The 16,818-nt window shown below is 41.0% G+C and overlaps 1 protein-coding gene across 6 annotated transcripts in view; it reads left to right on the top strand.

The window, feature by feature from the left end:
• PHKB (phosphorylase kinase regulatory subunit beta) overlaps nt 1-16,818 on the top strand; it is a 237,155-nt gene that overhangs the window by 186,751 nt on the left and 33,586 nt on the right. For 5 of the 6 annotated variants that reach the window (XM_067471122.1, XM_060788360.2, XM_060788361.2 and 2 more), the window contains 2 exons: nt 10,113-10,203; nt 15,163-15,365. In XM_067471122.1, the coding sequence (XP_067327223.1) occupies nt 10,113-10,203; nt 15,163-15,365 (294 nt within the window). Of the gene's footprint in view, nt 1-3,073; nt 3,165-10,112; nt 10,204-15,162; nt 15,366-16,818 lie in introns of all 6 variants that reach the window. The other variant, XM_067471123.1, reaches the window with a different exon arrangement.

Here is a 16,818-nt window from a genome sequence, read left to right as displayed (position 1 = left end):
TACTATTAGAGGGGCTGTTAAAACTTGCATGATTTCTGCAGAGTGAAAGATGCGACGGAACCCCTTTTTTGCTGCTCTGGAAATTAGTCGACTGTTAAATTACATTTATGAAGCTTTTAAAAAGATCTATTATTTCGTTGGGAGCCCGTGGACGTCTGCTGCAATTACCATCCAGTTACGATCTCTATGATCGGTTGCTTTTCACGTCAGTGATTCGCCCCAATATCGTTAGAACTTTCTAGCGCAGCCCCAATATCCTTAGAACTTTCTCAACCTGGGGGTCGGGAAACCTGGGGGGTGGGGTGGTGGTCACGAATGGGTGTCAGGTCACCAAAGACCATCAGAAAAAACACAGTATTTTCTATTGTCATGGGAGTTCTGTGTGGGAAGTTTGGCCCAATTCTATCATTGGTGGGGTTCAGAATACTCTTTGATTGTAGGTGAACTATAAATCCCAGCAACTACAACTCTCAAATGTCAAGGTCTATTTTCCCCAAAATCCACAAGTGTTCACATTAGGGTGTTTGGAGGATTTGTCCCAAGTTTGGTCCAGATCCAGCACTGTTTGAGTCCACAGTGCTCTCTGGTTGTAGGTGAACTACACTCCAAAACTCAAGGTCAATGCCCACCAAACACTTCTAGTATTTTGTGTTGATCGCTGGAGTTTTGTGTGCCAAGTTTGGTTCAATTCCATCATTGGTGGAGTTCAGAATCCTCTTTGATTGTAGGTGAACTATAAATCCCAATACCTACAACTCCCAAATGTGAAGGACTATTTTCCCCAAGCTAAACCAGTGTTCATATTTGGGCATATTGAGTATTTGTGCCAAGTAAAGTCCAGATCCACCATTGTTTGAGTCCACAGTGCTTTCTGGTTGTAGGTGAACTACAACACCAAAAAGCAATGTCCATGCCCATCAAACCCTTCCAATATTTTTTGTTGGTCCAAGTTTGGTTAAATTCCATCAATGGTGGAGTTCAGAATGCTTTTTGATTGTAGGTGAGCTATAAATTCCAGCAACTAAAATTCCCAAATGACAAAATCAATCCCCCTCAACCCCACCAGTATTCAAATTTGGACATATTGGGTATTTGTTCCAAATTTGGTCCAGTGAATGAAAATATATCCTGCATGTCAAATATTTACATTACGATTCATAACAGTAGCAAAATGACAGTTATGAAGTAGCAACGAAAATAATGTTATGTTTGGGGGTCACCACAACATGAGGAACTGTATTAAGGGGTTGCGGCATTCGGAAGGTTGAGCACCAATCTTCTAGCGAGTCCCTGGTGCAGCTCTTTCCCTTTCCTCTTCTCAGCCATCCGGCCTTGATTCGAGCACCTAAATAAATATCTCCTTCACTCCCACTGAGTGATAAAAGGAGGCTAGCAATCTTCTTTGGGAAACGTGTTTCAGTCGGGATCGAAGGAAATGGATAGGCTCTCAGTAATCCAGTGAGCACCCAGGATTATCACAATTACACCTCTGGGTCTGTTTGCCTCCTGTTTACAACAGTAGCTGCCCAGGTGCCTCTAGATCAGTGTTTCTCAACCGTCCTAATGCCGTGTCCCCTTAATACAGTTCCTGATGTTGTGGTGACCCCCAACCACAACATTATTTTCGTTACTACTTCATAACTGTAATTGTGCTACTGTTATGAATCATAATGTAAATATCTGATATGCAGGATGTGTTTTCATGCACTGGACCAAATTTGGCACAAATACCTGATAGGCCCAAATTTGAATACTGGTGGGGTTTGCAAGGAGGGAATGATTTTGTCATTTGGGAGTTATAGTTGCTGGGATTTATAGTTCACCTATAATCAAAGAGCATTCTGAACTCCACCAACGATGGAATTGTACAAAACTTGGCACACAGGACTCCCATGACCAACAGAAAATACTGGAAGGATTTGGTGGGCATTGACCTTGAGTTTTGGATTTATAGTTCACTTAAAATCAAACTCCACCAGCGATGGAATTGAACCAAACTTGGCACACAGAACTCTCATAATCAACAGAAAATACTGGAAGGCTTTGATGGACATTGACTTTGAGTTTTGGAGTTGTAGTTCACCTACATCCAGAGAGCACTGTGGACTCAAACAATTATGGATCCGGACCAAACTTGGCATGAATACTCAATATGCCCAAATTTGAACAATGGTGGAGTTTGGGGAAAATTTGGGAGTTATAGTTGCTGGGATTTATAGTTCACCTACAATCAAAAAGCATTTTGAACTCCACCAACGATGGAATTGAACCAAATTTGGCACACAGAACTCCCATGACCAACAGAAAATACTGGAAGGGATTGGTCAGCATTGAACTTGAGGTTGGGAGTTGTAGTTCGCCTACATCCAGAGAGCACTGTGGACTCAAACAATTATGGATCAGGACCAAACTTGGCATGAATACTCAATATGCTCAAATTTGAACACTGGTGGAGTTTGAGGACAATTTGGGAATTATAGTTACTGGGATATTATACCATTATATTGTAGTACTATTAGTAATATTATATGTAATATAAAATATATAATTATAATAGCATATTCTTATTCTTATTATTAGTTGTAGTCGTAGTATTATATTGTATTATATTGTAGTTTCTGGGATTTAAAGTTCACCTACAATCAAAGAGCATTCTGAACCCCACCAATGATAGAATTGGGCCAAAATTTCCACACAGATGCCCCATGACCAACAGACAATACTTGTTTTCAGGTGGTCTTTGGTGACCCCTTTGACACCCCCTCATGACCCCCGCAAGGGTCCCAACCTCCAGGTTGAGAAACACTGCTCTAGATGTTTCTAAGGCAACATTCTGCTGCCCATTTTATCTTGTCTCGCACAGTGGGTTAAACCTTTGTGCCGGCAGGACTGCTGTCCAATAGGTCAGCGGTTTGAATCCAGGGAGAACAGGTTGAGCTCCCTCTGTCAGCTTCATTTCCTCCAGCCCCAACCCCAGTTTTGGAAATGCCTCTCCACTAAACATTGTATGGGGTCAACGTAGAAACGGCCTCTTTCTGAATTCCTCTTTCGTAATTGTTTATGCCATATCTAGGTTGGTGTTACGCTGCAGCGCGGCATGCATTCAGAAGCTCGCTGCCTCTTTAGCCCCTCATATTACAACTCTGGTAGTCCATGGGAAGCAGGTAAAGTGCATCAAGGTTTGAAGCAGTGCTGCTTTAGATGTGCTGGCTTATTTGCATTTTGATTGTATTGCTTACGTTGGGGTTTGTTTCATTGAGTGTTTGTTTTATTTTTGCTCTGGATTTTGAAGGGTGTGTGCATTTGTTGTCATGGAACTCAGCATCAATTTGGCTGATGGATTTTGTGCTAATCTAGTCGAATACCACACACTCATTTATTAACTCTCCTTATACATTATTGTTTCATTTACCAAGACAGGGCTAGGCAATAATAATCTCTATATAATAAAAATGCTCTGTGCATAATGAGTACCTTAAAAACAAAAGAACCAATGAACGAAATCACACCAAATTTGGCAACATACCATCTCACAACACAAGGAGTGACCATCACCCAAAAAATTATGATTTTTTCATTTGGGAGTTGTAGTTGCTGGGATTTATAGTTCACCTACAATCAAAGAGCATTCTGAACTCCATCAACAATGGAATTGAACCAAACTTGGCACACAGAACTCCCATGACCAACAGAAATTACTGGAACGGTTTGGTGGGCATTGACCTTTGGTTTTGGAGTTGTAGTTCACCTACATCCAGAGAGCACTGAGGACTCAAACAATGATGGATCTGCACAAGCACTCAATACGCCCAAATATGAACACAGATGGAGTTTGGGGAAATAGACCTTGACATTTGGAAGTTGTGTTCACTGGGATTCACAGTTCACTTACAATCAAAGATCATTCTGAAACCCATGAACGACAGAACCAGGGCAAACTTCCCACACAGAACCCCCATGACCATCAGAAAATACTTAAGGCCATCCAATCCAACTCTCTCCATCAGGGCAAGAAAATGTAATCAAAGCCCTCCTGAAAAAGTGCCATCCAGCCATAGATATAGATAGATAGATAGATAGATAGATAGATAGATAGATAGATATGATTCACACACACACACACAGATATAGTATCATAGATTTGAAAGGGACCCTTAAAGATGGACAATGATATGTTGCATGTTCCAAGGTGGGCAAATCAGACACTCTCCACATCAACACTGACAAAGAAACAGCAAGAAATCCTGTTTACCCACAAGCATAAAGAAATTACATATATTAGAAACCAACACTTTCTCATTACTTTATTTTCCAGATCAACAGACTGGGCCACAGCAACGCGTGGCAGGGGACAGCTAGTATTCTATATAAATAAAAATGTAATGTTCGTTTGTGGGATTAACATAACTCAAAAACCACTGGGCGAATTGACACAAAACTTGGACACAAGACACCTATCAGGCCGACAAGTGACCATCACTCATTAAAACACTGAAAAGTACAGTGGAAGGGACTTGAAAAGCCAAAAAAATAACAAAATACATTACAACACATTTGCAAAACCACATATATACACATACACACACAAAACACATATACACAGACTGGGCCACAGCAACGTGTGGCAGGGGATGGCTAGTATTAGTAGTATTTATTTGTAATGTCAGGGCAACCAGTCAATTGTATTTTTTTAAATATGTCTTTATTGAGTTTTTCTATAGCATGATTTAAAAAAAAATCAGAAAGGTTAAAAAAAAGAAAAAGCAAAAAGAGAGAGAGAGAAAAAAAGAAGAAACAAAAAAAGGAAGTAATTTAAAGATATAACTCAAGGGAAAGAAAAAAAAAGATATTTTCTTCTTGACTTCCAAAGTATCTTCTGTGAGGTGTCATCCTTTTCCTTCTTCCTTACTTTTTCTCTCTTTTTCTTTCTTCCTCCCTTCCTCATTCCATCTCCCTTTCATTCTTTTGAGGTTGATTTTTTAATTTCTATATTAGCATCTTATATTTCTTTTCTTTTAGATATTCTGTAACTTTTGTCCAATTTGTCTCTTTTATCGGTTTACCTTTGTTTTTTGATATCAAATATGTAAGTCTGTCCATATTTCTAATTTCCATAACTTTTTCTAGCCAGTCTTCTATACTTGGTGTCTCCTGTTTTTTCCATAATCTTGCATAGCAGATTCTGGCTGCAGTGGGTAGTAGAAACAGGATTTTATCTAGATTTTTTTCCCGTGATTCCTAGTAGAAATATTTCTGGCTTTAAATGAATATTTAACCCCTGCATTGTTTGTACTGTTTCTTGTATAATCTTCCAGTATACCTTCGCTTTTTCGCACGTCCACCACATGTGGAAATATGTACCCTCCTTTTTTCTACACTTCCAACACTCTGAATTGGCATTTTTATAACACTTGCCTAATTTATAAGGAGTCATATACCATCTTTGTGATATCTTTATCCAATTTTCTTTTAAGTCAGATGCGTATGAATACTTCAATTTTCTGGTCCAAATTTCTTCCCATTCTTCTCTTCTTATCGTTCTTCCAATATTTTCTTTCCATCTTTTCATATATTCTTTCTTGTCCTCTGCTCCATTATTCCACTCTAATAATTTTTTGTATATACAAAGATATACAATTGTATTTTTTAATCTTATTTTTGCTTAATTGTATTTTATTTTGCTGTATTGTAATTCCGGGCTTGGCCTCATGTTAGCCGCCCCGAGTCCCCTTTGGGAAGATGGTGGTGGGGTATAAATAAAGATTACACTGTTCTACAAATTTTCAGTTTTTCTCAGTTTCGGAAATGAAATGTGCCGCTTCTTAATAGATTTAACATGCTGAATTCAAATATAATAATTAAATGTGTTAATTGGCTCTGGTTTTTATGCAACAGTTATTTCAGTTTTCTCCACAATAGGTAATTCGTTAATATTATGATAATGCGCCTAACCTTACTGCATGTATATAAACCGTGAATATTTACTAAATTTTAGTCAAATTATATTGCCAATAGTTTATACATGAGAAATATTTAATTAATTAGTCTATTGTTTATGTTTGTGCAGCAACAAATTATGTTAGTAGGCCTAATGCAGTTGAAAAGTCTGAAAGTTTCAATGTCGCTTTAATCGTGACTTTAGTTTATATCCTGTTTGCTTCTCTTGACTTTTCTTTTGTATTCAAGGAAAGGATTGTCTCGTACAATGCTCCAGCAGGAGTCTGACAGCATTGACGGAGTCCATTGGCCTTGATATCTTTTTTCCATAGTGCTTTATTTACACATGTGTGAGGCATCACTACAGTAAAAAGAACAATCTAAAACGATGTTTAACGATACTGTCTCAGTCTTCAACTGACTGACCCTCACCGTTCAAAAGTCTGGCCTTATATAGGGCTTTCTGGCTTTTGCACACGGCATTAATACTGCGTCATCAAACTTTCTAGAGTATTCTAGAATCTTCCATAGTGTAAGTCGCAACATGCATTTTTTCAACCATACGTGATCACGTGATTGCTTATATCATAAAAACTAGAGCCAATATACATTTTTAAATGTCGTTTTCGTTTTCAGCACCCCAAAATTATAAAAGAACAACTATTTTCAGGCCCGAAACTTTTTCCCCGTTGAACAGTGTTATTATTATTATTATTATTATTATTACTACTACTACTACTACTACTACTACTCCAGAAGCAACCAGTAGTAGTAGTAGTAGTAGTAGTAATAATAATCTTTATTTATCAAAATTGGTCATTGCTGTCCTGCCAAGAAGTAGACATCTTCTGATTTCCTGGCTTCAGTCAACCTCTTTGCACCTAGAAATACAAAGTCTGTCACTGCCTCCACGTTTCCTTCCTCTATTTCCCAGTTGTCAATCAGTCTGGTTGCCAGAATCTTGGTTTTTTATGTTTAACTGAAACTCAGCTTTTGCAATTTCTTCTTTCACCTTGATTAGAAGGTTCCTCAGTTCCTCCTCTCTTTCGGCCATCCAAGTGGTATCATCTGCATATCTAAGGTTGTTAATGTTTCTTCCAGCAATTTATTTATTTATGTATTTATTTAGAAGTTTTCTATACCGGCCTTCTCACCTCAGCGAAGGACTCAGGTCGGTTTACAGCATATAAGAAAGTACAATAATATATAAGCACAACAAAGTGCAACGTCATTACATATTAAAATAGTACAATAAAGTACAATAAAAACATCATCATCACAATTATCTAAGCCAAGTCATCAATCCAGTCATAGTCATAATCATAGTCGCAGTTCATCATGCTCCTTCCTTGTGGAAGGAGGTTATAGATGCAGTCCTCGAATGCCACATTCCAGAGCCAGGTCTTTAGTAGTTTCCTGAATGTCAGGAGGGAGGGAGCAGATCTAATCTCTAGTGGGAGGGAGTTCCAAAGCCGGGGAGCCACCACCGAGAAGGCCCTGTCCCTCGTCCCCACTAACCGTGATTGTGAGGGTGGTGGGACCGAGAGCAGCCCGGGAGAATTCGTCCGGACAGGTAAACTGGGCCGGAGCCGTATAGGGCTTTATAGGTAACGGCGCTCCATGCAGTCATGCCAGCCACATGACCGTGGAGGTGTCTACGGACAACGCTGGCTCTTCGGCTTAGAAATGGAGATGAGCACCACACCCCAGAGTCAGACATGACTGCACTTAATGTCAGGGGACTACCTTACCTTAGATCAAGACCAATTTTCACCCCAGCCTTGCATTCCTCAAGCCCTGCACATCGCATGATGTGTTCTGCATACAAGTTGAATAGGTTGGGTGAGAGTATACAACCCTGCTGTACGCCTTTCCCAAACTTGAACCAGTCTGTTTACATTACATTATTGGTTTACATTATTATATCACAAAAGCGATCAGCATATGGACAGATAGACATGGACTCATCAGAACTACTGCTCAAATGCTCCTAAGTCTGAGAAAGCAGGGTCCTCCCTTCATGTTTCCTTCACGTTGACCTGCAGGAAGCGCTTATCCCAAAGTTCTGGAATTCCCTCTAGATGACATAGGTAACAATAATTCACCTCCCTCACTTTCACATACAGAAGTACCATGTAAAGGGGAATGTTTGAGATCAGGGTAAGCAAAGTTCAGCTTGTTAACATTGGACTGCAGCGCTTTTCACTCTTGGCTGTCTGTGCTGGTTGGCATGTCTGGAGACGTTTCACAACATCAGGAGGGGTTGTCCTTTGCTCACCGGATAGTCCTGATACTTCTGAAAGTATCTGAAGTTTGATATTTTGCCTTGTAAAGATCTTCATTTTGCCACCGGAGGCTGTGCAGCCCAGCAAGACATATTTCACAGCAGGCTGCTTGCAGCATATACTTTGCCTCTTAGTTGAAGTGTTTCTTATTTGTGCCAAGAAGCAGAGATAAAACAGTCGTGGAATAATATAGTTGTTTTCATCTTGTCTTTTCACCGTCCACATGATCTCCAATTTTAAGTTTATATCATCTATTGAGTAACTCCATGAATATATCTTTTGATACCCATGTCGTGGAAGGGAATAATGTGGAATAATGGTATCATTTGAATTCACCATTAGAAACGTCTAATGGTGAGCAACCAACAATTGGCTGCTCAGAGTCACTGTCTCTGTGTGATATGTTGCATCTGTTTTTCCGTCTAGAAGATTGTCAAATGATGTTTGTTTTGCATGCCCTGTTTATTATGCTGCAAACAAAGAGAGATGGAATTGAACAAAACTTGGCACACAGAACTCCCATGACCAACAAGAAATACAAGAAAGGTTTGGTAGGCATTGAGCTTGAGAGTTGTAGTTCAGCTACATCCAGAGAGCACTGTGGACTTAAACAATGATGGATCAGGACCAAACTTGGCATGAAAACTCAATATGCCCAAATGTGAACACTGGTGGAATTTGGGGGTAATTGACCTTGACGTTTCGGAGTTGTAGTTGCTGGGATTTATAGTTTACCTACAATCAAAGAGCATTCTGAACTCCACCAATGATGAAATTGATCCAAACTTGGCACACAGAACTCCCATGACCAACAGGAAATACTAGAAAGGTTTGGTAGGCATTGAGCTTGAGAGTTGTAGTTCATCTACATCTAGAGAGCACTGTGGACTCAAACAATGATGGATCAGGACCAAACTTGGCATGAAAACTCAATATGCCCAAATGTGAACACTGGTGGAATTTGGGGGTAATTGACCTTGACGTTTCGGAGTTGTAGTTGCTGGGATTTATAGTTTACCTACAATCAAAGAGCATTCTGAACTCCACCAATGATGAAATTGATCCAAACCTGGCACACAGAACTCCCATGACCAACAGGAAATACTAGAAAGGTTTGGTAGGCATTGAGCTTGAGAGTTGTAGATCACCTACATCCAGAGAGCACTGTGGACTCAAACAAGGATGGATCAGGACCAAACTTGGTATGGATGCTCAATATGTCCAAATGTGGACACTGGTAGAATTTGGAGGTAGTTGACCTTGACGTTTGGGAGTTGTAGTTGCTGGGATTTATAGTTTACCTACAATCAAAGAGCATTCTGAACTTCACCAATGATGGAATTGAACCAAACTTGGCACACAGAACTCCCATGACCAACAGAAAATACTGGAAAGGTTTGGTAGGCATTGAGCTTGAGTTTGGAAGTTGTAGTTCACCTACATCCAGAGAGCACTGTGGACTCAAACAAGGATGGATCAGGACCAAACTTGGTATGGATGCTCAATATGTCCAAATGTGGACACTGGTAGAATTTGAAGCTAGTTGACCTTGACGTTTGGGAATTGTAGTTGCTGGGATTTATAGTTCATCTACAATCAAAGCATTCTGAACTCCACCAATGATAGAATTGGGCCAAACTTCCCACACAGAACCCCCATGACCAACAGCCCCTTCTGATACCCTTTGGCAACCCCTCGAGGGGTCCCGACTCCCAGGTTGAGAAATGCTGTTTTACAAAGATGCATCTCGAGTATAAAATACCACATACTTATTGAAATGTTTAGTATTTGGGATGGACCAAAATGGGGCAAAAAGATTTAATTGAGATTCTTGGATTCATGAAACTAGAGCTTGATTTCTAGCTGGATTGCTCTGTTTTCTGCCCTCAGGTCTGTTGTACGCTTCGCAGCGAGTCATTTATGTAAACTAGTGGACAGCCTTGCACCGTCTATTACTAATGTTTTAGTTCAGGGCAAACAGGTAAGTCTGTATTCCTCCCCCAAATCATTAATCATGGGAAAAAAATACGAGATTTAGATTTCTAAAGTCACTTGCATGCTTTCTTTAAAAAGAATCTCTTTCTATTCTGTAAAATCAACACGAATTTCACAGTGACTTCCTGTTAACCATAACGAAATGGATTAACTTTGCTCTTTTATTGTACCGATTTCCCTGCCTTCAAGAAATTTCCTTGCTCTTGGGGTGTAAGTGGTGACTAACAAACTCCATTCATTTAAATGGGTGTGCTCTACTTTGGTCCAAATTTGGATGTATTCCACTATTTTTATTATTATGTATCATCAGTATGCCGAATACTTGGTATAGCGAAATACAGATAAGACTTGCCCCCATCTTAGAGTAGTTGCAGTATTCATTACTAAAGTATAGAAGGGGATACAGGGGGAAATGGATAACTGTGCAGCAGTTATTTATCGCTGCGTTTTAAAGTGACATTTGTCGTTTTCCATGATTCGGAAAGTCGCAGTGCAAAACTCCAAATACGGAACCATTTTCTGCCTACCTCGTGACACACAACATGTTGCACTCCAGGACAGGAAAAGCCCTCTGACTTTAAACACCACACGTTGAATAGGAAAACAATCCTTTCATTAGAGATAATGAAAAAGCAGCAAAGTAAAAAAGCACTTTAAAGAAATAGGCAAATCCAATTAGGTAAGAAGATAAGCAGGAACAAAATAGTCCAGGGAAAAGTTCAGCAAAGTGCATGAAAACAAAGTCCACACTTCTCTAATATAATCCAGAAAACCAGCAAACATTAATCCAAGGCATAAGTATGCAATCATAAAATCCAAGAATCAAAACCATGAAACAAGAAATACTTAGACAAGAATCTTCCAGGCAAGGCTTCCATGAAACAAGGACGAGAACTACACTTGATTCCAAATGATGCTTCATCTGGCTACATTTCCCGTACTTGAGACTTTTATCCCCTCATTAAGCTATCCCAAGCACTCAGAAATTGGTTTTGCTTTAGTTAAGATTCCCTTATCTTTTTCTGTCAGAGCTTGGCCTATTTACGACATTTATATGCTGCCCTTCTCACCCTGAAGGGGACTCAGAGCGGCTTACAAGATATATAGACATACAATATATTATATGATTAGCATAGTACAATATCAGTATTATATACTACTATATTGTACTATACCATTATATTGTAATATTATTGGGGGGGGGGGGAGGTTTGTTGTGCTAGGAGCGACTTGAGAAACTACAAGTCACTTCTGGTGTGAGTAATATTACATGTAATATAAATATATAATTAGTAATATTACATGTAATATAAATATATAATTATAATATATATTAGTAGTAGTATTATATTGCATTGCATTATAATATTGTAAATAAAATATTATTATTATTATTATATTATAAATATTATAAGGCCTTGGTGGTGCAGTGGGTTAAACTGCTGAGCTGTTGAGCTTGTTGACCGAAAGGTCGCAGGTTCGAATCCGGGGAGCGGCGTGAGCTTCCGCTGTCAGCCCCAGCTTCTGCCAACCTAGCAGTTCAAAAACATGCAAATGTGAGTAGATCAATAGGTACCGCATTGGCAGGAAGGTACCAGTGCTCCATGCAGTCATACCAGCCACATGACCTTGGAGGTGTCTACGGACAATGCTGGCTCTTTGGCTTAGAAATTGAGATGAGCACCAACCCTCAGAGTCGGACACGACTGGACTTCATGTCAGGGGAAAAGCTTTACTTTTACCTACAATATATTATATTATATTACATTATATTATATTATTAGAATAGCACAGGAGTCAAGGTGTTTTAAACAAGTAGTTTTAGGCAACTACTAGAGACGGAATCAATTAAAGTTGTTAATTTGGCCTCTGCCAGTGTATCAAGACTAACAAGGTCAGGTGCATTGGAGGCACGTCTTTTGACATTTAATTCCACTTTAATGTGCTAAAGGAATTTTTCTAACAGTGCTCTCTTATAAGTTGTAGAGACTTTGTAGAATTTATCACATCCAAAATATGGATAGTCCATTATGATAAGGAAATGTAAGTGTTTTGAAAACGGGCAAGTCATTGGTGTTTCGATAGGCACCTCAGGCATTTCTAAACCCAAGGAACATGTCCTAGAAGTGACATTTGAGCAGGCGTGTTTGCATCACTGTGGATGTGATCCTAGCAGCATGCCCTTCTGGGAGGCAACGTGGCTTCGGAGTGCTTTTCTATCTCAATCCATCATCGTGGATTCCATCTCAGCTTCCTCATCATCCCATTACTGCATAATAACTTGTGATAAGCCTGTTTCTATATGGCATGGTTTGGCGGTTTGTTGTCATCTGCTTTGCCTGTGTCTTCTGAATGGCTTTCTGTTTCATTTGCTTGGGTCAATGAGCCAGTGAAGATGTAATGCTGCCTGTCTCTTGACAGTAGTTAGTGAAACCCACTCTGGGATGCTGTGCTCCCGTCTCACTTTCAGCTCCTGTTTAGGGAAGAAGTCTGGTTGGCATCAACAAATCCCACAGTTAACGCTGGTGCAGAGTTAAGGAATACCTCGAGCAAGGTGGAAGTAATGCATGTATGGGTTGGGGAGACCCTTATCCAATACCAGGTCATCACTGTTAAAGGGACAGGCAGCGCTACGACTACACTGAGTCCAGACAGTGGGTTGTGTGTGTGTTTATGTATGTAGGAATAGATATGTAAAGTTATAGGCACAATTAGCAGATCTAATGTGTTGATTTATAGCAGTCATGGGGGCCACATGGTGGGTCGGAGTGGGGTGGATGGGGGTTCTCCCCAAGACCCCTCCCTGCCCTTTCCTCCCCTTCTTCTTCTCTTTCGGAGGCAGAAAGTGAAGGAAAGACGGGAAATGTTTGGATCCCAAAAGGGTTAATCTTGGTCAGGATGAGATGGTGGACGGGAGAGAAGAAGTGTATCCATTAGACCCCATATTGCCTACTCCTGATATAGAATCCTAGAGCTGGAAGAGACCCCCAAGGATCATCCAGTCCAACCCCTGCCATGCAGGGAGACACAATCAAAGCACTCCTGATAGACAGCTTCTGTGGAAAAGCCTCCAGAGAAGGAGACTCCACCACACTTCCAGGCAACCTAGGCCACTCTCCAACAGCTCTCACTCTCAGGAAGTTCTTCCCAATCTTTTCAGTCGAACCTCTTTCCCAGGCATTTGAACCCATTACTCTCTTCTTGTGCCCTGGTGTCTAGAGCAGCAGAAAGTCAGTTTTCCCTCTTATCCTCCTCAATGGGACACTCTTTTAAACCTTGAAACATGGGTCTCATGTTCCCTTTCTAGCTTCTCTTCTCCCAGCTCTTCTCCCAGGAGGAAAAGAGGAAGGAAAAAGAGATGGAAGGGAAGGGAAGGGAAGGGAAGGGAAGGGAAGGGAAGGGAAGGGAAGGGAAGGGAAGGGAAGGGAAGGGAAGGGAAGGGAAGGGAAGGGAAGGGAAGGGAAGGGAAGGGAAGGGAAGGGAAGGGAAGGGAAGGGAAGGGAGAAAGGAAGGAAGGAAGGAAGGAAGGAAGGAAGGAAGGAAGGAAGGAAGGAAAACAAAAGGGAAGGAAGAAAGAGGGAAGTATGGAAGGAAGGGAGGGAGGGAGGGAAGAAGGGAGGGAAGGGGGAAGGAAGGAAGGAGAAAGAGGGAAGGAGGGAGGAAAGGGAAGGAAGGAAGAGTGAAATGAAAGGAAAGAGGGAGGTAAGGAAGGGAGGGAAGGAGGGAGGAAAGAGAGAAGGAAGGGAAGGGGGAAAGAAAGAAGGGAAGACAAAAAGGAAGGAAGGAAGGAGGGAAGAAAGAGGGAAGGAAGGAAGAAAAGAAGGAGAAAGAGGGAAGGAGAGAGGAAAGGGAAGGAAGGAAGGGTGAAAGGAAAGGAAAGAGGGAGGAAGAAAGAGGGAAGGAGGGATGGAGGAAGGAAAGAGAAAATGAAGGGAGGGAGAAAGAAAGAAGGGAAGACAAAAGGGAAGGAAGAAAGGAAGGAAGGAAGAGAAGGAAGGAAGGAAAGAAGGGGAAGGAGGGAAGAAAAGGAAGGAAGGAAGGGTGAAAGGAAAGAGGGAGGAAGAAAGAGGGAGGTAAGGAAGGGAAGGAGGTATGGAGGAAGGAAAGAGAAAAGGAAGGTAAGGGAGAAAGAAAGAAGGGAAGACAAAAGGGAAGGAGGGAGGGAAGAGGGAAGGAAGGAAAGAAGGAAGGAAGGACAAAGAGGGAAGGAGGGAGGAAAGGGAAGGAAGGAAGGGTGAAAGGAAAGGAAAGAGAGAGGAAGAAAGAGAGAGGGAAGGGAGGGAGAGAGGGAAGGGAGGGAGAGAGGGAAGGAGGTAGGAAAGAGAGAAGGAAGGAATGATAAGATGGTGAGAGAGAGGAGGGCCTGAGAAAAGAGCCCACATCTGGCCCCTGGGCCTGGGTTTGCATTAAACATTTAGAAGAGAGAACGTGATTAAGGACCCCCGTGAAATATTAAAGGTCCAGGAACAATGGTTTTGGTAGCATCAGAACTGGTCATGCCATTAACCAGAGTGCGTTATGCATCTAATACAGTGGAAGCAGGGAGGAAGGTAGAGCAGCATCACGAGCCCTTTCTCTCTGTTGAAGGATGTAACTTCCATCCAGGGCAAGTCTGTGAACCGTACCGGTCTAATGGAAGTTTTAATCATAAAGAAGAAACAGTGCAGATCAAGTCTCTTATTCAACAAGCAATCTGCCAAGTCATTATTCTGCCTTTGAAGGCAATACTTCTTTTTGGTCACAAAATCTGTTAGTAAAAGAGGCCTGCAAAGCTCCATTTACTCCTCAGTTGTGAATTTAACTCACCAAGCTAATTATCCTCCCCAATATTGAGTCCTAATAGCAAGCACAGAGTTGAGTCGGGAAGGTATAATGAATAAGGTAGCCTTTACTGTTTTCTTTTTTTCAGGTTGCAACTCTAATTGCTGCTAATGTATTCCTTTAGGTGACTCTTGGGGCATTTGGCCAGGAAGAAGAAATTATATCTAATCCTGTGTCTCCCGGCGCAATTAAGGACATCATCTACAACAAGTGCAACTTGCAGGATGAGAGGGAAGCTGTTCTCCAGCAAGAGCTTGTCATTCATATTGGCTGGATCATCTCCAACTCCCCTGAATTATTTAATGGCATGCTGAAGATACGAGTAGGGTCAGTGCCCCAGTCTCTTATTTCTATTGTGTGGGTGTCTGGGACTCCTGATTGCCTAATAATAATAATAATAATAATAATAATAATAATAATCAGTCCTAGACGCTTGGGAAGTGTTCGACTTGTGATTTTGTGATACAAAATCCAGCATATAGATCTCGTTTGCTGTGACATACTGTGCTAATAATAATAATAATAATAATAATAATAATAATAAACACTTTATTTATATTCCGCCCTTCTCACCCTGAAGGGGACTCAGGGCGGATCACAGTACACATACATGGCAAACATTCAGTGCTGCTTTGTATAGACAATACACAAACAGACAGAAGAGAAGGAGGTGCCATGGAAGGTTGGAGTCCAAGGGATGCTGTTGCCCTTTCCTCTATGACGAAGAGCCATCAGGACTTCTTCCTTCCTTTTGGTCGCCCAGCATTTTCTGATCTTCTTTCTTTATGGCGTCGTAAAACACCTCCCCTGCTATTTAGCGGTACCTAATTTCTCTAATTACAGCTAAAGCTGTTTTTGAATTGCTTAGGTAAACAGTGAGCTAGGCTAACAGATGGCAGCTCACGCCAACTCGGGGCTTTGAACTTGCAACCTTTTGGTTGATAGATATTATAAATTGCTGATGATTTACCAACTGTGTTAAACTTTTGCTTCTTAAAGTATGGGACGCTCCCAGAAACAAAACAAGGCGTGCTCTTAAAATGACACAGGAAGAGCCCTGCTGGGTTAGAACCAAGAATTGTTTTTTTCTGTGCACGGCACCCTTCTTCATAACATAGCGTATCAGAGAACATGAAGGATCTTTAGCAAAAAATAAATATATACAGTTTTGTATCATTTGAGAATCACTGTCCATAGTTCTTACTTTCTCACTTCTGCAATAAATTGACACTTAAGTTGGCAAAGGGTGTTGTAGTTCAGCCTGTGATTGTGTCTGACGTCAATGGGGATGAGGGTTTTTCAGGGCCCGAGTCCAGCCCATGCCCTGTTGAGAGGTCCGAAGTTTCTCATGAACGGAGTGTTTCTCCTGTAGATTCCCAAAATCAAATTCCTGAGAGAGACCCACAACAGCCTTTCTCTGAGAAACTGTCTTCTGAGGATGATTTGTCAGGTGCAGAATTTAATGAGTTTGAAGATAGAAAACAAGACTTTTGTAAACGAGGAGTAGGGCCTTCTCGGTGGTGGCCCCTCGCCTGTGGAATTCACTTCCCGGGGAAATTAGGTCATCGACATCCCTCCTCTCTTTTAGAAGGAAACTAAAAACATGGATATGGGATCAGGACTTTGGGTAATCTGGCAGATAGACAAAGGACAATGGCGACTAGAATTGATAGGATTTGACAATGTGGAATGAACTTACGGATTCTGAGCTGGCAAACGTTGAACATTAGATTGGTTTTTATTGATTGTGATGTATAACTTGATTGTTTTAATCGTTTTA

This window comes from Anolis sagrei, chromosome 8, assembly GCF_037176765.1.
Source record: "Anolis sagrei isolate rAnoSag1 chromosome 8, rAnoSag1.mat, whole genome shotgun sequence".
Classification (NCBI taxonomy): domain Eukaryota; kingdom Metazoa; phylum Chordata; class Lepidosauria; order Squamata; family Dactyloidae; genus Anolis; species Anolis sagrei.
Note: the sequence above shows the minus strand (reverse complement) of the source record. Positions and strands in the feature narration are given on the sequence as shown.